Consider the following 22,922-nt stretch of genomic DNA (forward strand, 5'->3'; position numbering starts at 1 on the left):
GGCCTTTGCTTGAAAGAAGAGAGTGTTTAAAGCTTTCAGTGGGCACGTTTGTGGTGCGAGCCATGAAAGGTGGGCTGCTGCTGGTGGTGTTAGAAATCTTTTGGAAATGTACTGCTAATGAACAACAGGTTAAAATGGGAAATGAATAAGGTTAACATTTTGGTGATTAAACTTCCATAAAGCATTTGACATTTTCTGGTAAATTAATCTGCAAATTGCATATCTCTCTGTGGAATTAATGCTATGACTCATTACATGGAAACTCATGTGTGTGTTTTTAAAACCAAACCAAACAAGGAAGCAGTCAATCCTATATACGGTGCAGCAATCAAGTGAATTAAACTGCAGATGATTCAGGAGCCAAAGACCTTCCCAACATTGCTCTTGTCTGCCCCATGCAACACCCTGTCATTTTAAACCACTGCCCCAGTGTCAAGTGACTTTGCTGCAAGGGTCCCCACACTGTGGCTAGAATGACATGGGTTTGGAGAGTGATAGGATGAACATACAAGTGGAAGGGAAGGGGGGAGGAAATAGAACAGGGAGCTTTAGGATGGAGGTCAAGGCTAATAGTACCAGGGAGCATCTAAGACTGAAGTCCTACACACATTTAATTGGGAGTAATAGGTGTTCACCTTTGTGAGACTTAGGGAGCCATCCAAACCCAAAATCTGCCAGAATGAGGGGTTTTCTTTTAACACATGGATTTCTGGCTGTAGTTCCCCCATTCCAGCTCAACCAGGGTTCAGCCAGCTCAGCCAAGGCCAGGGTAAGTCCTGGAAAGGGGGCGTTCTGGGAGGAGGGGCAGGGCAGGGAAGGGAGAGTTACTCCTGCTACAAACCCTGTTCAGCTCAGTCACATAACCTAGCAACACAGTGAAAGGTACACTGGCCCAAAGGGGTGATAGACACCAAACTCTGTTTTGCATACCTTTCTTCCCTCTGCCAGGCTCAGTACAGTGGTACCTCGGGTTACATACACTTCAGGTTACATATGCTTCAGGTTACAGACTCTGCTAACCCAGAGTTAAGAACTTTGCTTCAGCATGAGAACAGAAATTGCGGGTGGACTTCCGGAGGCGGCGCGCTCAGCAATGGCGGTCCTCTTCAGCTGCTGAAGAGGGGCTCCGCGGAAAAGGGTCGTGCGCTGCGGCACAGCGACGACCCATCCAGATAAACCACGGGTAGAGTGAGCTCGTGGCCGTGGGGTTCGGCGGGCACCAGAAGCGACCTCGGATACGCAGAAGAGACCCCGTAAGGGGTATCGGAACGTGGAGGGGGTAGCGGTGCTGTGAATCCATCGCTCTTTCCGCGGAAGCGAAGCCGCGCGGCTGCTGCTGACTAGCGCTGACCTTTCTTCCTTCAACAATTGGATCGAAACAACTTACTCGTGAGTAAGAAAATTAAAGCTTTAAATCAGAACTAAATTGGTGAAATTCGGCTGAAAGCGGGAGACGTTAAAAAGGAAGTCAGTCTTCCGGCTCTGCCTAAAGTATCAAGCAAAGACCTTTCTAAAGCGGAAGCATTGAAAGGAGTTCAAAAGAAATTGGAATTTACTTGGCAAACCTGATTTAGACTGCTTTGATTTTAAAAGAAGTTATAACAGCTTCGTATCTGGACTAAAACTGTGGTCTCTCCTCTTCCCTATCTGTGGATTACAAAGTTTCGAAACCCGGCTCCCGACCTGCCTGGATATAAGTTGTATCGGACTGCGGCAACTGTATATAAACTACAAAACTAGATCGGGCTATTTTGTATCTGGTAAAGAAAAGGGAACTGTTGCATGCACCTTCGTTAAGAACTATTTCTCTCTGCAGTTAAAATTGAATGCAAGATCCCCCTGTTTTGGATGCTGTTTGATTCTTATTTTTTCTCTTTCTCCTCCTTTGTGGGAATTTAATGGCGGAATCTTTCTATTCCTCTCCTCCAAGTTTGCTTTTGGGAGCTCCCTCTACTGGATTATAGAACTAACAGTCTCAGAACTGCCGATTTCCCTTTCTCTTTGTTTTTTTTTCTGGATGTTTACTCTCTCAGGACTGTTTCCCATGGGATTTACAGTTTGACCTTGAATCCGGGACAGCTGTGGAATGAGTGGCGCATCAAAAACAAGGGCTGGAAGGAAAGCAAAACATTCCGAACTTGTGCAAACAACTCTGCCTGGACAGTTACGCAGATCGTCTGTCCCAATTGTGACAGGTCTGCAAGAAGGACAATTTACACAACCATCTTTTGGGGAGATGGCTGCTGGAGGGATAGATCCTGTCTCTAAAGAAATACTGGATCAACTGGCAGCATTGAATAAGAAAGCTGACGAACAGGCAGCTAGATTTGATGAACAATCCGTTAAATTTGATCAGGTGACAGCTTCCATTAATAAATTGACAGACCAGGTTACTAAAAATACACAGGCAATAAGTGGTATTGAAAAAGTCACAACAGAAAACCGGAAATTAGTTGAAGAAGTTAATACTAAAGCAGAGGAAAATAAAAAGAGGATAGAGGAATTAAGAGGGGAGGTGAGGCCACTCAGTAGACAGGTAACGGAACAGCAAGCGTACCTGTCCCTGGCAGAATTGAAAAATAGGGAAAATAATCTTAGATTGAGAAATATCCCAGAATCTGAGAAGGAGGACTTGATTGGTTTTTTGACAACAGAAATCTCCAAATTTTGGGGATTGACAGAAGAGAAGGACTTTAAAATAGTCACCGCTTTCAGACTAGGAAGAGTGGTTAAGAAGGATAAATCAAGAGACTGCTTGATCATTTTGAGATCTAAGCAAGAAAAAGACAACATACTCGGCCTACATTTTAAAAACCCATTGGTGATTCAGGGGAAGACGGCAGAAATCTTCAGAGATATACCAAAACAGCTTTTGGATTTAAGAATTACATATAAGGATTTAGCAAGCCTACTGAGAAACAACAAAATCCCTTATAGGTGGGAATTCCCTCAAGGACTATCCTTTACCCTGAAAGAGAGGAAGGTAAGAATCAGAACAGCAGAGGAGCAAGAAAAGTTTCTAAACGACCACGGGGAGGATCTTCGGAAAGGAGTAGCAGGACCCTGGCCACCTCCTTCGTTTGGCTTCAATCCGGTTCCACCTCCAGGTGAAGAAGATAAAAAAGATCCCCCTGCTGACAAATAAATTGACCCAGGATGTCTCTGCAGCTTCTTAGTTGGAATATTAATGGTGCAAATTCTCCTGAAAGGAGGAAGAAGATTTTTCATATATTAAGAAAAGAACAATTGGATGTTATCTGCCTTCAAGAAACACATGTGACCAGGCTCCACAGGAGAGTACTAATTAACAAGAGATTAGGTCAAGAGTTTATTTCATCAGACAAGGTGAAAAAAAGAGGAGTAGTGATCTATGCAAAGGAGAGCCTGTCACCAAAATTGGTTTTTAAAGATGAACAAGGAAGAACTTTGGCGATCGAAATACAATCACAAGGAGAAAAATTTCTGATAGTTGGAATATATGCACCAAATGATGGGAAGTCGGAATTTTTCAAGAGGCTGCATGAGACAATGCTGGACTATATTGACTATACAAATATCATTTTGATGGGAGACATGAATGGGGTAGTCTCTACCCATATGGATAAGTCACAAAACCAAAATCTGAACAAGGATGGCAGACTGCCAAAGACTTTTTTTGAACTCACAGACAACATGGACTTGATAGACATTTGGAGAACAAAGAACCCTCTAGGCATGGAGGGAACCTTCTTTTCTGAGGCCCACCTATCATGGACAAGAATAGACCAAATTTGGATATCAAGAGGACTGGCACCCAAGACAAAAAAAGCTGAGATCTGCCCTAAAACCTGCTCCGACCATAATGCTTTAAAAATGGACTTGAGACTTACACCAGCTGGATCCTTCAGATGGAGAATGAATGACCATCTGCTTAGAGATCAGGAGATTGTGAAGAAGGCCCAAAAAACGTTGAAGGACTATTTTGAAATAAACTTGAACACCTCAGTGGAAAAGAAAACAGTCTGGGACGCGAGCAAAGCCGTTATGAGAGGGTTTCTGATACAACAGAACACTATTAAGAAGAAACTCTGGAATGGTAAAAAGGACAAGATTTTGGATAAAATAAGAGATGGAGAAAAAAGACTGAGACTAAACCCAAAATCAAAAGAAGTCTTAAGAGAAATAAAATTTTACCAAACACAATATACAAAATTGATAAATCAAGAAATTGAATGGAAAATTAAACAGATGAAGCAAAGATCATTTGAATCGGCAAATAAATGTGGGAAGCTGCTGGCATGGCAGCTGAAGAAGAGGCAAAAATTGAACTTTGTTACCAATCTGGAGGTTGAAGGAGAATGTACTCAGAAACCAGAAGAAATTAGAAAGTGTTTCCAGAGATACTTCAAAAAGCTATATACTCAAGGACCACAAGCAGAGATGGAAATAAATAACTTTTTAAAGAGCCATGGCCTGCAAAAGTTAACACAAGACACACGAACAGCCCTGAACTGTAGAATAACACAACAGGAAATTGAAAGAGCCATTCAGAATATGCAAATAGGCAAATCCCCAGGCCCAGACGGGCTTACCTCCAAATACTATAAGACACTGATGGATTATTTGATACAGCCATTAATGGAGGTCTGCAACCAGATTATGGAAGGGAAGGGGGCACCAGAATCGTGGAAAGAAGCATTCATCACCCTGATACCAAAATTGGAATCTGAAAAGACCCAACTTAAAAATTATCGTCCCATCTCACTCCTAAACGTGGATTATAAAATTTTTGCTGACATCTTAGCAAATAGACTGAAAAAAGTTTTGAATGAAGTAATTCATAAGGACCAAGCAGGCTTTCTCCCTGGGAGGCATTTGTCTGACAACACCAGGAACATTATAGATGTTTTGGAGTTACTACAGACAAATATGAATACGAAAGCAGTTTTGATCTTTATAGATGCGGAGAAGGCCTTTGATAATATATCTTGGAAATTTATGAAGAAAAATTTGGAAGGGATGGGAGTGGGAGGGGCGTTCCAAAACGGCATTGAAGCAATCTATTCAGAACAGAAGGCCAAATTGATAGTAAACAGCGTGGTGACAGAGGAGTTCAAGATTGAAAAAGGGACACGACAGGGGTGCCCCTTATCACCCTTGTTATTTATTTCTGTCCTGGAGGTGTTGCTGAACTTGATTAGGAGGGATCAGCTGGTGGAAGGAATACAGGTCGGAGAAAAGCAATATAAACTTAAGGCTTTCGCAGACGATTTGGTTTTGACATTACAGGAGCCAGAAACCAGTACAAAAAGAGCTCTAGAATTAATTTCTGAGTTTGGTCGGGTGGCGGGATTCAAGTTGAATAAACAAAAAACTAAGGTTTTAGCAAAAAACCTGACATCGTCAGAAATAGATGGGTTTCAGAAGGAAACAGAATTAAATGTGGTTACAAAAGTGAAATACCTGGGGGTTAACTTGACTGGGAGAAATCTGAATTTGTTTAAGGATAATTATGAAAAATGCTGGTCAGAAATTAAAAAGGATTTGGAAACTTGGTCAAGATTGAAACTTACCTTGTCAGGAAGAATTGCTGCAGTAAAAATGAATGTTTTGCCAAGAATGCTGTTTTTGTTTCAAACCCTTCAGATTGTGGACAGGGTGGAATGTTTTGGAAAGTGGCAGAGAGACATTACGAAGTTTGTCTGGCAGGGCAAAAAGCCCCGAATAAAATTTAAGATTTTAACAGATGCAAAAGAAAGAGGGGGGTTTGCCCTGCCGGATTTAAGACTGTATTATGAAGCTGCGTCTCTCTGCTGGATGAAAGATTGGTTCCTGTTAGAAAACACTGATGTCCTAGATCTGGAAGGGTTTAGTAACGCTTTTGGGTGGCATGCATATCTTTGGTATGACAAGGCAAAGTCTCATAAACTGTTTAAAAACCATATTGTCAGGAAAGCCCTACTTATTGTCTGGACTAAATACAAGGACTTATTTGAAAGTAAGACCCCGAGGTGGTTATCACCGGTTGAGGCTAAGGCTATAAAACTACGTAATATGGAGAGTGGCTGGCTGAAATATTGTGAGATAATTGAAAGAGATGGTGATAACTGGAGGTTGCAGAGTTTTGAAAAATTGAAAGGAAAGGTGCGAGACTGGTTTCACTATGCCCAAATCTTAGAGACTTTTAAAAAAGATAAAAGAATTGGTTTCCAGGTGGAAAAATCAAAACTAGAAACAGAATTACTTGAACCTAAGACGAAAGTGCTTTCAAGAATGTATAATCTGCTGCTTAAGTGGAATACCCAAGATGAGATAGTCAAATCAGCAATGATAAAATGGGCACAGGACATAGGGTACAACATTATGTCTGAAGACTGGGAAAGGTTGTGGACCACCAGTATGAAATTTACGGCATGTAGTGCCTTAAAGGAAAACATTATGAAAATGGTATACAGGTGGTACATGACCCCAGTTAAACTTGCAAAGATATATCATTTGTCTGACAATAAATGTTGGAAATGTAAGGAGGTGGAAGGAACTTTCTTTCACCTCTGGTGGACATGCCCGAGGGTGAAGGCTTTTTGGGAAATGATTTATAACGAATTGAAAAAGGTGTTGAAATACACCTTTCACAAGAAACCAGAGGCCTTCCTCCTGGGCATTGTGGGCCAGAGAGTGCCAAAGAAAGATAGAACCTTCTTTTTATATGCAACCACAGCAGCAAGAATCCTTATAGCCAAATACTGGAAGGCACAGGAGTTACCCACGCTGGAAGAATGGCATTCGCAGCTGATCGACTACATGGAATTAGCCGAAATGACAGGCAGAATTCGAGATCTGGGAGAAGAGGCAGTGGAAGAGGACTGGAAAAAATTTAAGGACTATTTACAAAAACACTATAAGTTATATGAATGTTGACAGTTTGCTAAGTACTTTGGAAAAATATGCCTCAGTATTGAAATTGGTAAATGAGAGAATTTAAGTTTAAGATTTAGAAATGTATAAATTATGGATAATATAACTAAATGAAAACACAAAAGCAACTGAAATAAGGTATTAATTTGCTGTTTATTTTATTGTAAAGAAAGCAGGGGATGGGGGATGTGGGGAAGTCTGGTTGATTATGAAAATCGATTTGAAAAAGTGAATCTTTTTTCTCTTTTTTTTTTTCTTCTTTCTTTTTTCTTTTTATAATTCTTTCTCTTTTCTGTAAAAACTGCTTTTGTAGTGTCAATGATGTTGTATTTTTTACCCTGGAAAAAAAGCAAATAAAAAAACTATTATAAAAAAAAAAAGAGAACAGAAATTGCGCAGTGGTGGCACGGCGGCAGCGGGAGGCCCCATTAGCTAAAGTGATGCTTCAGGTTAAGAACAGTTTCAAGTTAAGAACGGACCTCCAGAACGAATTAAGTTCTTAACCTTAGGTACCACTGTACCTTCAAAATGGGAGTGCCTGCCGCTGGCCCCATACATGTAGACCTGCTTGTGGGGGGGGGAGGGGAAGGTTGGTGCGGTGCTGGCACAGCAGTGGGTGCATCAGATTGGATCCTGCCCTCCACCCACACTACACTTTCCCTTCACTGACCTCCATGTACGGAAGCCTGGTGAGCAACAGCACCCCATCCCACTCGGATATAACCAATGAATGTGGATATGGAAGAAAAGATATCAGTTCAAGGAAGTACATTGTTTCTTTCAACATATAATGGCCTACGGACTCTTGAGTTGTTTTTGCTGCAACAGTTTTGCAGGGCTAAAGGTAAAGGTAAAGGGACCCCTGACCATTAGGTCCAGTCGTGACCGACTCTGGGGTTGAGGCGCTCATCTTGCTTTATTGGCCGAGGGAGCTGGTGTACAGCTTCCGGGTCATGTGGCCAGCATGTCTAAGCCGTTTCTGGCAAACCAGAGCAGCACACGGAAACACCGTTTACCTTCCCGCTGGAGTGGTACCTATTTATCTACTTGCACTTTGATGTGCTTTCGAACTGCTAGGTTGGCAGGAGCAGGGACCGAGCAACAGGAGCTCACCCCGTTGCGGGGGTTCAAACCGCCGACCTTCTGATCAGCAAGTCCTAGGCTCTGTGTTTTAACCCACAGTGCCACCCGCGTCCCTTATTAACAGGGCTACTCCTTTGGAAATAGTTATAGTGGTAAAAACCTTGTAATTTTGAGTTCATCCGCAAGGATATTACCTCAAGCCGCAATCTCACGTAGGGTGTATGTGTGTTAATAATCAGGGTTGAAATGCATTCACATTGAGCTGTAACCTTGTGATTACCTAATGCAGCAAGGTTGTTTTTATACATACCTACGAAAACTCCCCTTGTCCGAGGCAGATCAGCATAATAATCACAGGCTACAAGGATTGTCACCTTCCAAACTGGTGCTGTTGAGAGCAGCCAGATGGAGCAGGCATGACATCTTGATGGCAGCGATAGCAGATGTCAACAAGTTGAAAAGCAAACGGCAGCTGTGGCTTTTTGCCAGTTATTTGCTTAAGAGCATGGGGGAGACATGGGGAAGATAATTCAGATCAGTGCTAATGTTTGTTAAGAGCTGCAGAATCAGATGCTGGCTTGGTGGAGTAGTTCTTCATCGACTCTCGAGTAGAGGAAGGTTCCTCTTTCCTACCAGTGTGTCACATTTGCCATATGTCATTGACGCAATTAGGCAGCAGGGTGCTAGTCACAACCCACTATAATTAAGACCGCATAACATTTTATTATTTTTATTTCATTCATAACCTCCTTACTTTATCACAATTCCTAAAATGCTTACTATCACAGAGTATAAAAACTTCCTTTTTTGCTTCCACTTCTCAACTCATGCATAATCCTAAATACAGTCACTTAGAAATCCTATTGATTTCACAGAAGTGGCTTAGGTCAGCTGCTTAAGAAGAAGCTATTTGTCCAACAAATAGCTCTCAGATTTAAACAGGAAAATGGTGCCAGCTTAACAGACCATCAGTGTGATGGAGGGAGGGAGTGTGCACAGCTTCAATCACCCACCTGGTCTCCATCCCCACCTCCATGACCGCCCCAACCATGTACACGCAGAAACTGAATGGCTCAGTCCTATCTATGCAAATGCATAGGTGTGCATAGGTGACAATGACATGGTTGGTTTCCCTAACTTAAATGAGGGAATCAAACATATGGTGTTCACCTGTACACATGGAATTACGTGAACATTCCCATATTTCATCCCATGCATGGTGGAGATGGAGACAGTGCCCTGGTGGGCAGGGAGGAACTGTCGAAAAAATGCTCCCCTTTCATGTGCTGGGCTTGATCAGGGAAAATGCATCATTTGATGTTGCCCCAAGGTTCCAACATGTTCTGGCATCACACAAGAAATGCAGCCTGGGGAGAAGGTAGTCACATATGCAGCTTCTTAGCTGAACCCAAGCTGATCTTGAACCCTACCATCAGCAGGTGAGGCCTTGTTGGTGGTGCCACTACCGATGCCTGACCACTTGGCACTGACCTGTGACAAGGCCGTTCCAGTGGTGGTTCCCCAATTGTGGAGTGCCCTCCTTAGTGAGGTGCACCTGTCTCCATTATTATTAACTTTCAGGAGGGATTAAAAAACATTCCTGCTCTTTGGTGGCTCAAGAATGTTGTTCCTTGTAATCCTGAGATTAATGGATGGAATAATGTTTTTAAATGATTAAAAAAAAGAAGAATGTTTTTACGTGTAACTGCTTTTAGATTTTTTTTTTAAAAAAAACCAAACACACCTGTAATTTGTTTTAGAATGTGTTTACTGTTTTGGAATGCCTTTGTTTTAAATTGTGGGTCTGTTTTTGGAGGAAGGACAGGATATAAATAAATGCGGGACAAAGAAAGTGGGTTTCCATGTGAGACGAGGTTGGGGGGGGGGCAGAAATTTGCTTCTTATGTCAGACCGTGAGATCACTGCCACAAGTTGCAGGTTTAGCTGCAGCTCTGAAGGTGTCCCTACCTGCGTGCCTTTGCTTTCTCCTAGAACTAAACAGCTGCCATTCATTCTGAGGGGCTGGGCCGGGAACAAAGCATGGCATTTGGGGTGCTATTGCCATGGATGCAATTGTGTGGGGTTACCAGTTACCTAACCGGTTTGCTCAGCAGTCTTCTCACCCTGAAGACTTCTGTGGCACTGAAGAGCAGGAAGAACCTTTCTTGGTTAACTTTAGAAAAATGCATAGATTGCAAGCTGGTTGCATAAATTAATATATCCCCCCCCAAAAAACACCAATAATAGCATTAATCATGAATGCATTTGTATCATATCAGGTGTAGCTATGCATCAGTGCATACTGGGTATCTTGTTTTCATATGGAAGTCTTTTCAGATTCTAGCATTTTGTGACTGTGGCGAAACCTGATTTGATACCCTGAGGTTCTTCATTGATGACAGATAACTGTACAGAAGAATGGCCCTGCACAAGCCCAAGAGAGAAATAACATTTTCCATGCAGCTGCAAACTTGCTTCTGTGAGCAGCTGGTGTTGGCTACCCGATCCATCTTTGCTTAGTGACATAATAAGGAAAAGCAGTGTTATCCATCTCAAGTGTGCAGGGCAAAAGCTATTTAGAGGCTTAAATGTTCAGTGCCACCAAAGCACTGGAGACGGAGCTCAAACGAAATGGAGAGTGCTTGTTAAAGAGTCATTTGCCAAAGTGGGGAAAACCTCACATTTTTGCAGTCTGTCAAGAGGTTTCTTAGGGAAACTTGTAGCAAATGGTGGTGGGTGTGCAAAGTACTTTCCTACTTTATTTGTGCTTTTTTTTTAAAGTTGAGAGAACACCCATCTTTTTGCATATATTTTTTTCAGATCAGCAGTCCAAATTTTATTTATCCACTGCATATTAGTTTAGTTGTTAGTACTGTACATATATTGTTGTTTTGATTACTGTTGTCTAGTGCTTGTATTTCATACTTGTTGTTAGCCATCCTTGGCTCTGGTGGGAGGAGGGGTGGGATATAAGCCTGGAAACTAATGAAAAATAATACAGTCATACCTCGGGTTAAAGTTGCTTCAGGTCGAGCGTTTTCGGGTTGCGCTCCACGGCAATCCAGAAGTAACGGAATGTGTTACTTCTGGGTTTCGCTGCTCGTGCATGCGCAGACGCTCAAAATGACGTCACACGCATGCGCAGAAGCGGCGAATCACGACCCACACATGCGCAGACATGGGTTGCGTTTGCTTCAGGATGCGAACGGGGATCCGGAACGGATCCCATTCACATCCAGAGGTACCGCTGTATATCCCAGGCTGACTTAGCTCCTCGCGGCCCCTAGAACACTTGGGGGTTTCTGTTGTTGACACCTGTCCATCTCAGGAGACAATGTAGGACTGCGCCTTTTGGGGAGGGGGGTGAAGTCAAATCATTGGAGAGTTACAGGCCCTGCTGTGGCTTTGGAGACCAAAAGGGGAGAAGCAGGTTTTGTAGTAGCAGGGGCAAATGAAGGCGTCCAGTTGTCCTGCTACAGATGCACCATGGCCTTTCTTCTCTCTGCACTCCTCCCAGTGGTCATTCCTCCTCTGGTCACTGCTATGGATGCTGGACCTGACTGCCAGTCTCCAGGCACTGCAGTTGTCTATAAGGAATTCCCACATGGGTTGATGTTGCCATCCTTCGTGACATGTTTGCAGGCATCTTTGGTTTGGATTGCGGCCTCATTGTAGTTCCTGGTGGGAGGAGTTGGTGGTTATCAGAAGGATCTCTCCCACCATCACAGGTAGTGGGGGCGGGGTGGGTGGCAGAAGGAGAAATCACAGCCACGGTCTCATTACCAATAACAAGCTCTTCCCCAGCTTGGCACAAATGTTTCTCCCACTCCCAATTTTGGGTGTCATTTTTGCCAAATTGAACTGAAAGTTCAAACCATTCAACTTTTGACTTGGCTCTACTCTTAACCTGTTTCCCAAACAATAGCAGTGTTGGTGCCCGCTGAGACTACCTGGGGAAGGCATAAAACAAAGTATCACCAGTGAGAAGGCCTTCCCCTCAGTCACCACCCAAGTAACCTTCTTTTCAAAGAACACCCCAGGAAGTGGCTCCAAATGTAAATCCTGGCCAGGTTTGTGTGGGAAACGTGCTGAAGCTTGAGGGCTTTAAACGTTGAAAGCAGAAACACGATGGGCCCTAATGAAACTATTTCAGTATAGATATGAATTCTACGATTCCATGATACAATCAAGCCAGCGTGATCCAGTTAGCTATAAGCCATCATGTTCTGAACTAGCTAATCTTTCTGAACAATTTTCAAGGACAGACTGCATTGTGGTAGATCAAATTCACTCGTCTTTTACCAGTAACCTCCAAATTCATGTCGTATTTGGTGGCAATTTTCTTTTGGGAAGAGACTCACATGGCCCTATGTAAAAGGTCCAACGCATGCTATCTGTTGTATTTATGAGAGTACTTAAAAACCACCACTCCTAAGGTGAATCTCAAGAGAAGTCCCCATTTGGTCTGTGTTTGTCTTTCAGAGCCATGAGTTGAACGAACTCTGTTTACATGTGTTCTCTACTTCTAGGGTGTAGTGTGTTGGTGTACCTCCACTTTTACCAACACTTTACCAGCACATTATAAGCAATAAAGATCTGAATGTTTTCCTTATTATTTAGACAGAGTCTTCTAGATGGGGGGAGGTGACTTCCAGGTAGCTCTTAAGAACACTTTGACTTCCTCTGCCCCTTCTATTCTGCATAGTAAGCTATTATTTTATTTCTCCCTTATCCCCCCGCCCCATTTTGTTTCATGATTTCTTCCTCCCAGTGACTTATACAGGCTGAACTCCCACTCTCACACAGTGGGAATACGTAAGAATAAATGCTCATAAATGATTTGGGGACTTGTCTCCATGGAAGCAAATTTTACTCCTGCCGTGCGCAATGACATGAGGATAAGATTGTAAACTAGGCTGCCAAGTCCACGTGGTGTGAATTAGAAAAGGAGCAAGAGGGGGCGGGGAAGGCATCTAGCTTAAAAAGCTGGGTACAAGGCAGGACCACCCACTTCCTAGTTCATCATATATTAGTCTTTACAAGTCCCTCTAGGATGCAAGTAGTTCAGATAAACGTATGAATAATGCTAGGATGTGTGTCAGTTTTCTTCCGATTAATATTGTAGGTGTCATTAGAACATCCTTATCCACATATGGTAGCACTGTATGTATACAGGGGGAAACAATTAGTAAAAACATAGTACAGTTATAGGAATATCACTGGAGGCCAATTACAAAGGCTCCAGTAGGTATATTTAGGAATATTTAAACTATGCTTAATTTGTTCATAATTTATTGGTTGGAACTAAGATTATTTAAGTGGGCGGCTGGGGGGGAAATGCAGATCTTTGTCTATTTCAGCTTGGTTAGACACAATGTAATCACCCCTTTGCATCCTCCCTACAATTCAATCCCACTGTCTTGCACTGCTTTGCAAGAGTTTGCTGCTCCCAGCACCCTCTCCCTGTTGGCAGTGCATGAGCTTTCACTTGACGGTTCTCACTTGCTTCCTGGAGCAAATAGCTGCTTGGGAAGGGGGTAGGATGTTCACCTGGAAAATACCACAAGGGAAGGTGGGAGTTAGACCTTTTATCTCTTCCACACTATGGTTGCAATCTGGCTTAAGGCACCCAACCGCTGCTATTTTAAAAAGTTCCAATGACAAAAGCACCATTACACATTTCTCACCATGTTGAATTTGACCCCAAAGTTGAAGCGTTTATTGTAGTCACTTACTCTTACTCTTAGCTCTGTGGGGGAGAAGCTGTAGAATTTCACGATGATGATAAAGATGCACTCTGCGCATACTCAGATGATCCCTTCTTTGCCATAGAGTTTCACATATCCCAGGTTTGGTACTTGTTTTTGGAAGGGATGGAGATTGGGATGAACTTAACTTGTTTGAAAACAGTGTCCGATTATTCACAAACAGTCCGATGTCCAGGAAAACATTTGTTGGCACATCACAACTTTTCAGATTTCAGTTTTGTGTGCACTTGCCGGGGAACAGGGCTGCCCCTGGAGGTTTTGCTGCCAGAGGCAAAATGTGAAGTGCTGCGTCCTAGTGCCTTGGCCGCCTCCTCCACAGCCACCGCCACCACTGTGCTCAGGTGTACCAGCACTATGGTTGATTCTCTAATTATTTGGTTGCAAAGCAGATAATGAATCATCTCGACAACCTTTAAAAGCCGAAATTGGTTACAGGTATTAAATGCAAGGCAAAACACCACAATGCTCTGATCTGGAAAATGGCACCCTCTGAACATTTAGATGTGTGTACATTTTGTGTAACCATTTATTTGATATTAAAATGGCACCCTCTGAACATTTAGATGTGTGTTCATTTTGTGTAACCATTTATTTGATATTGCCATCCAGACTTGTAATGGAAATTGAATACGTGCCCATATAAACTGCACTGAAGACCCAAATACGGAGACAATATTCTCTAGAACAATGGGTAGCCTTTGTCTTAGTTCCCAATCTGTAAAATTGGGGTAATACAAGGATACGTTCAAAATTGCAAAGCACTCTGTTACTGTGGCAACAGGCTTTGGATCTGTTGTATAGATCAATAGACCAATGTTGTAATTTGACCCCAAATGCTTTATGTAAAACTGAAATTTCCCCTTCGTCCCTTGTTGCAGCTGAGAAAGTATGAACTCGGAATGAAAAGAGTAGGGAAAAATCTGCCCATTATAGGAATGTAAAGGAAATTATGGTGTTTCTGTAGGAACACTTATTATTATTCACTTTTTCTTTGACATTTTGCAGGCTGTAGAAAGGGGCAGAAATTCCAATAAATTATATACTGTAGTTCAACTTCTAGCACACGGTATTTAAATCAAAACTCACAGTTTACAAAGAAGCTTTTATTATCCTCTGTAGGCATCTGCAGATTGGTTCAAATACATGTAATTAATGGTCCCAGCATTGTGGGTAAGTGTTATATTCAGTGTAACTCTTTGCACCAGTCATTTCAGCAGCTTTCCTCATTTGTTAAATTAAAAAAAAAACTGGACAATAGTGAATGGCAACATAATAGCATCATGTGGTGCGTACAATAATGGGCCAAAATGCCAATGTCCTTACAATGTGTCCTTAAGCAACTGGAACATCTGTGGGTGGAAATAATAACTTTGGCCTATCGAAAGAGTGTAGCGTTTTCTTTCTTTTGCAGAAATAAAACTCTTAGATTAGTATTTTGAGCCTTTGTATTTGTCTAGCATATTTTGGATCCAGAATCAACATACTTCAGAATGACAAATGTATTATGTGCATTATATTCTGTGAAAAATGAAACTTTCGCTAGCGGTAACCACTCAGAGCATCCGACTGGGGGATTACTGCCAGAGAGAGTCTTCGGGGATGGAAAAGGTTCTCCATCCCTGGTCTCTTTATCATACAAAATGCAATGAAAAGCTTAGAGAAGAAAAAGTGTGATACTTTTAGACCTTCACTGCTGTTTTGTTTTAGTGATCCTCCTCTAAAAAAATGGTACCAGGGCCCTGGGTTTGTCGGTGGAAATTTCTGGTGTGGAATCCATTTCTCGTGCCTGGGGTATGTGAATTCTGTCCCTTAACCTAATGGACTTTTCTCACTTTGATATCTATGGCAAGTCTGCAGAGTGCCTAGGATATTCATCCTTTTCTGAACAACATACGAGCATCTGAGGCACAGACCTCCAAGTATGTTTAATTACAACTTTTCTAAATAACACCTTTGTCTTTTTGCCAATAGGTGGCAACTGCAGAAACATACCCAGTGTTTCCCAAACTTGGGTCTCCAGCTGTTATTGGACTACAACTCCCATCATCCCTAGCTAGCAGGCCCAGTGGTCATGGATGATGGGAATTGTAGTCCAAAAACAGCTGGAGACCCAAGTTTGGGAAACCCTGTGGTACACAATCTACCAGGAGGGGTTGGAGAGACTCTTGATTGATAGCCTGCAAGGCCACTGCCAGTCAGCATAGACATTACTGATGAACTGATGGTCTGACTCAATAAAACACTGAGTCAGTTCCAAACTGAGCTGAGAGGAGTTTACTCACCTTTAATCTGCACTTCTTTTACTTGCCAAAAGTCCAGCTCTCACCCTCAAACGTTTTATTGTTTCTGTATGAGCTGTACTTTTAAAAAGAGCTGAGGATATTTCTGGTGTTCATTTCCCCCCTCTTGCATCCGGGTTGCTATGGTAAACCTATTATTCCAGGGAAGGGAAAAACGCGTTGGTGAAAGTGTTGATCCCTTTTTCATTTTTTCCCTGTGATTTCCTCTAATTACTCAAATGATCAAGTTTGCGTTGAAGGTATGGTTATCGCAAGGCAAGGCAAGAGGAAAGGGCCAGGCCGTGTGGGCCTGCTGTTATTTCCACAGCAGACACATTCAATAAAATAGGACAGCTGCTGAAATTATCTCCCTCTGCGTCCTGAAAATGGGCTCTCCTGTTTTGTTGTTGCTGGGTTCTTTTCTTTGGCCCAATAGGCCAGCCTCTTTAATAGAGCGACCTGGAATTTAGTCCTGTGCTACGCGACTAAGCTTTTTTCTGCCCATCTGTCAAGCAAATTGGCTACTTTTGAGGGGGTGAAGGATGGGGGAAGAGGTGAATTTTTCTTTTAAAAAAAGATGGTGACAAATGTTATAGGGAATGGTAGAATATACTCCACACTTCAGAAGAAAAAAGAAACAATTGAGTGGATTGGCTTCAAGTCTTTGTTATTTGATGTAAACTAGGAATTAGGGACGCGGGTGGCACTGTGGGTAAAACCTCAGTGACTAGGGCTTGCCAGTCGCATGGTCGGCGGTTCGAATCCCCGTGGCGGGGTGAGCTCCCGTCTTTCGGTCCCAGCTCCTGCCCACCTAGCAGTTCGAAAGCACCCCTAAGTGCAAGTAGATAAATAGGTACCGCTTTATAGCGGGAAGGTAAACGGCGTTTCCGTGTGCTGCGATGGTGCTGGCTCGCCAGAGCAGCTTCGTCACGCTGGTCACGTGACCCAGAAGTGTCTCCGGACAGCGCTGGCCCCCGGCCTCTTAATGAGATGGGCGCACAACCCTAGAGTCGGACACGACTGGCCCGTATGGGCAGGGGTACCTTTACCTAAACTAGGAATTATTATTAAAAATAATTTTAGCCACTGCATTGTGTTGCACATAAGTCCAACTCTCAAAGTTGTGATCACAAGACACACTTGGGGGGGGGGGGGTTGTGGAAGGTCTTATGATGAAAGCACTGGTTTCTGACACAATATGTGAGGGAGAAGAGACTAGTGTGTTTATATGGACCTGTAATTTATCCATGGTTTTTATTTATTGCTTTCCCCCCGAATCTTTTGGAATTGTCCAGACTAACGTGTATTAAATGCAATGTTGGAATAGGTGCATGGTAGAATATACATTCTACAGTTGATGTCATCCATAGAATGTGGGACTGTATTGGCTGGTTGACTTGTAAGCTCTTTGAAGAAATTTCTGACACCTTTCTGTGGGGTGCATTCTCTCTGATGCAGTACAGTCTGAACTGCATCATCTCCTCTCCTTCCTCTCCTCTCCTTCCTTGGAGGCTTATAAGCAGAGGTTGGGTGGCCATGGATGCTTTAGCTGAGATTCCTGCATTGCAGGAGCTTGGGGGGGGGCAACAGAGAAGCAGTGTGGGGAAACAGGGCTGGTAGATGATAAACACAAGAAGCACCTTGCTGGATCAGACCAGAGGCCCATTGAGTCTGGGATCCTGTGGCCAACCGGATGCTTCTTCTGGGTAGCCCACAAGAAGGGACGAACATGACAGCACTGTGTCCCCACTTGTAATTCCAAGCAACTTGCGTTCAGGATGCATACTGATTCCCTTGCCTTCAGTCTAAAGTGGCACAGCCAATTCTAAGGACACCTTGCTGAAGCTAATTTCGCAGGTCTGAGTCCAGACACTGCCTGCTTGGGAGACAATATGGGAACCCTATGCAACCCTTGACCTTGACTTCCATGAAAAAACAAAAGAAAAGCCATCCCGGATCAGAAAGAACATAAGAAAAGCCAGAGGCCCATTTAGCCCAGCACTCTGTTCTCACTGATGCCTGTGGGAAGCTGGCAAGCAGGACCTTTGTGCAACAGCACTCTCCCCAGCTTCAGCTCCTAGCAACTGGTACCTAAGGGCACCCTGCTTCTGAGGGGAGAGACTCCATCAGGCAAGGCCTCCTTCCACCTGCCTTGCCCCACCCTCCAGCCCTAGGAGTCCTCATAAGGGAGGTGTTCCTGGAGGAAGAACTGTGAGGGGAGAGACTCCACCAGGCAAGGCCTCCTTCCACCTGCCTTGCTCTACCCTCTGCTTCTCAATGTGTATTGTATTGTTTTATGTACTGTGGCTTGCCGTTGGTTTATTGATTATAGTTTAGATATTATTGTAACTGTTGAGTGGGTTTCTGTTTAACTTTTATATGTTGATATTATTATTTTATACTATTCTAATGATTGTTGAATGTTACTTTTTTGATAGAGGTTGCCTATTTTAAAGTTATGTTTTATTATCACATTTTTGTATTGCATTAGAATGTTATAAGATGTACAATTTTGTTTCTTCAGCTTGTAAACCGCCTTGAGTATTGTAAGATAGAAAGGCGGTATACAAATTAAAAATGATGATGATGACAGTAAACATAGACCATTTCATTTCATTTCTCTTTTAATCTGTATACCACCTTTCTATATTACTATACACAAGGCGGTTGACAAGCAGAAGAAACAATGAAAGTCAGCAATGCTCACACACCTAATAACAGTATGATCCAATAGAAAAAAATAGCTTTGAAATCAACAACTCATGTCAAACAAAAATATATTCACTAATCCATTTGAATATAATAGTAAACAATAAAATTAAATATCAGCAAATAATAATGAAACTTATCAGTTACAATAAAGAATTGCTAAACTCAAGAAAAGATAATGGCTAATTGCAATGCCTAAAATATCACAAAACATACAAACCCATGTAAAAGGATCAAATTGATAAACAAGGACACACTATCTATATCTATATCTATATCTATATCTATATCTATATCTATATCTATATCTATATCTATATCTATCCTGAACTCCTCTGTTTTCTCCCCAGCTGCTTCTGCTATTTTCAAGGTCATGGTCTGGGAAAGGCTCCTAGGGGCTGGAAGGTGGGGCAAGGCAGGTGGAAAAAGCCATTGCCTGATTGATGGATAGCTCAAGGTCTTTCTCCCGTCCATAGCCACTGATGCTAGTGGCCATTGATTGCCTTATACGCCATGCATTTGTCAAATCTGCTTTTGCCTCCTGTGGGAGTGAATTCCATAGTTTAACTATGTTCTGCATGAAGAAGTACTTTCTTCTTCACTGTTGACTACACATTTATGAAGAAATGGCAGTGTGGACTGAGCTCACTAGACTCTAGGCTTCCAGATGTCCTCCAGTGGTATAGAAAGAAGCCATGAGATGTGGGTACCATGACACCTTCCTAACATGGAAGGCCTATACCTCAGTGGTTGAGCACCTGCTTTGGATGTGGGAGGTTCTGTGTCTAATCCTGGGCATCTTCTAATCCAGGTAGCTCATGATAGGGAAGACCCTGGAGTCCACTGCCAGTGGGTGATATTGGCCAAATGGGCAGCCAGCCAAACCTTTTCAAGGTAGCTCCCTTTATTCCTAATAGAGGTAGGAGCCTTAATGTAGCAGTCTTTCTAGAATTTCTCCTTTTGAATATATTGCATTTGTATTTCAATACGATCTTTATATTTATTTGCCACTTCCTTAATGACCCAATGCAGCTCTGATTGTTGCATGCGACTGATGGAGTGCTTATTCTTACAGGGAAATGCGAATGTGGCCAGTGCACTTGTTTCCCTCCAGGAGAGTCCAAAATATATGGCAAAATCTGCGAGTGTGACGATCGGCAATGTGAAGACATAGATGGCGTCGTCTGCAGTGGTATGTTGTTAAATTAAAGCAAGGTGCCCAGCATAATGCACGCTCTTCGTCCTCTTTATCAGATCAGACTCCTGATGAAACGATTTCCTGCAAGTCTGCTGTCCAGCAGCCCCAAAGTACATGTTATGTAAGGAGAATACTGGGAACAAATATACGGCTCTGGAGCAGATCAAAGAGCAACCCACCACAGTCCGGAATTGCCATATAATTGGTTTTAAAGGATCCTGATGGTTTCTTAAATTGACATGTGGAAGAAAATGAGGAGTGACTCAAGGAACCGTAGGCTGAATAAGGTTGCTTCAGTTGACCTGCGCATTTGAACATTTATGCTGGTTTGTTTGCGGGGAAGTTAGACAACACTGAACCATCAAAGCAAGCATTGCCTCACACTTTCCACTGCCTTTCCCTGTCACTTTCATCACTGCAAAAAGTCTCTCTCTTTTTGGCAAAGCAGGTTTGTGTGTAAGAGTTCCAAATCAACTCGCACAACCTAAATTTGCTATTGGTAGTGTTATCATTAAAACAGAAATGCATATATTGCATAACTCTAAATCAGGGCAGTGTTTCAGATTTGCAGTATGGATTTTTGCAGATGGAGATAGGCACAGAAATGAAGGTAGGAGTCAAGTGCCCAAACCCTTTTCACTGGTGTACACTGGGTTCATGTTGCTCTTGGAAAATATTTACCACCAATTTACTATCTGCCAGATTTGCTTTGTTAAAATGCCTGCTTGACACTATGCCTTGGAAAAGCCATTTGCATAGAAAGTTGTGCTGCTTGCCAAGGAAGTTTCTGCTGTGCAAGGCTGAAGTTGTCTCCTGGTTCCCATGGAGATGCACGAGATAAGGTATTGCACAGCTTATTTTAAGGCACAGGGCAGAGAAACTTCATTTTCTTATTCAGTGTGTGCATGCCACTCTGCATCGCTACATTGGGAACCAACTTCAGTCTCATTTTTGCTGCAAAGGACAGAAGCCTTAGGCTCCCCTGAGAAAGCAGAAAGTGTTACAGCTGAAGGGACCTCGGAGAAAGGCAGGGATTTTGTCTTGAGATTAGATGCCTACTGAAATGAGAGAGGAAAAAGTGAATGGCAATGCAGGTGGATCTGAATAAGAATGGTCACCTGCCCTCTCTGACTAGCAGAGATTGATGAATAGCTTTCTTTTCTGACTCTAGGCCCAGGTACGTATAAGGAGAAGAATGTGATAGATGAGGGAGTAAGCAGCCGTGATCTTACATGTTTATTATAGTGACTTGAAAATGCAGCTGCCTGTCATCTGAAGAAGAAAGGAACGAGCTTTCTCAGCAAGACCTGTGGCCCAATGCTTTAGCCTTCTGCTCAGAGAAGTCAAAAGGGGAGATGCCCTAAATAGTCTGTTCCATTCCCTTAAAATAATGCCATTGATTACAATGGAACTTATTTCCAAGTAAATGTGCTTAGGATTGCAGACTTCAGTGCACAGGTCATCCTTCTCCTTGGAGTATTAAACATGTTTAGAATATTATAACGCTTTCAAATGTGAGCTGTTTCAAAAGGAAATCTGTGCAACATCCAAATCCCAAAGAATAAAAATGTTCTGGGCGGGGAGTTTGCCATGATGAAAAATAAAATAGAACTACTAAATAATTTTATTCATCATTTAAATTTCACTTTCAGTGCTTAATGCATTTAACCATTATTTTTGTTGTGATGCTCACAAGAGCCCAGTGAGGGTGGCTCTGTCATCCCCATTCTGTACCCTTGGATAACTGAAGCTGAGAGAGAGTAAAAACTGTGTGTAGCCAGCTCACAAATCAATGAGACAAAATCTGAATCACATTTCATAGGTTTAAGGGTAGTGAAACAATTATCACTAAATAGGGCTTTGAATTTTCACTAAATTTGGCATGGTCATGGAGAGAGGGCGAAACAGTGAAGCATAAGGGTAAGAATCATAAGAGGGAAAGGAGTTTGCACACACTTTCCACAGTAAATGATACCTTCTGATAAAATAGGTTGTATGATTAGTGATAATGATAATAGTAATAATAATTTGTTTGTTTGTTTATACATACCCCGCCCATCTGGCCGGGTTTCCCCAGCCACTCTGGGCAGCTCCCAACAGAATTAAAAGCACAATAAAACATAAAACATTAAAAACTTCCCTAAACAGGGCTGCCTTCAGATGTCTTCTAAAAGTCAGATAGTTGTTTATTTCCTTGACATCTGGCGGGAGGGCGTTCCACAGAGCAGGCGCCACTACCCAGAAGGCCCTCTGCCTGGTTCTCTGTAGCTTCATTTCTTGCAGTGAGGGAACCACCAGAAGGCCCTCAGAGCTAGACCTCAGTGTCTGGGCAGAGCGATGGGGGTGGAGATGCTCCTTCAGGTATACTGGGCTGAGGCCATTTTTGCTGTAGTCCCTCTCTTCCACATTGAACCCCGTTAACATTGCTAAATGAGACACTTTTGCTGACTAAGGGTTGTGTGCACTCCCTCATCTTTCCAATCTGTACAATATTTGTCCATGAAATGTATGATGGATCAGATTGTGTGTGGGGACCTGATTTATGGATTGATTGTCACGGTTACCCCTGGAGCAATTACATATTGGAGACTGCAACCAATTATAAATCAGTGCCCACTTTAAATATTCATGTAGGCTTACATACACGTTTGCAAACAGGTTCCTGTTTATGTATGCAGATGCATGTTTGCGAAGGTGAGTGGAGAAGGAGATCCAGTTTGCCCACCGTAAAGTACGCAGCATGCCATAGTTATTGAGTGCTTAACTTTGTATGAAGAACAATCAATAAGTGGATTGGAAAGGGTAACGTGACTCGACTCCGCAAGTTGTTCTTCAGGCCGCTGTGTACACAAATAAGAACAGCTCAAAGACTTCTAGACATATAAACATGGAAATTAGCAAAGTCCCTTTCCTGCTGTTCACAAAGGGCTGAAGGACTGATTCACATTGCATGCAGCAAGCCCTCTTCTTTGTGCACAGCAGTGCTCAAAG

The 22,922-nt window shown here is 42.6% G+C and overlaps 1 protein-coding gene across 1 annotated transcript in view; it reads left to right on the forward strand.

Moving 5' to 3' along the window:
- ITGBL1 (integrin subunit beta like 1) overlaps positions 1-22,922 on the forward strand; it is a 133,012-nt gene that overhangs the window by 96,522 nt on the left and 13,568 nt on the right. Inside the window, exon 8 of the mRNA XM_083501259.1 lies at positions 19,809-19,925. Coding sequence (XP_083357385.1) covers positions 19,809-19,925 — 117 coding nt within the window. The remainder of the gene's footprint in view (positions 1-19,808; positions 19,926-22,922) is intronic.

Source organism: Podarcis liolepis, assembly GCF_965112155.1.
Source record: "Podarcis liolepis genome assembly, chromosome: 4".
NCBI lineage: Eukaryota > Metazoa > Chordata > Lepidosauria > Squamata > Lacertidae > Podarcis > Podarcis liolepis.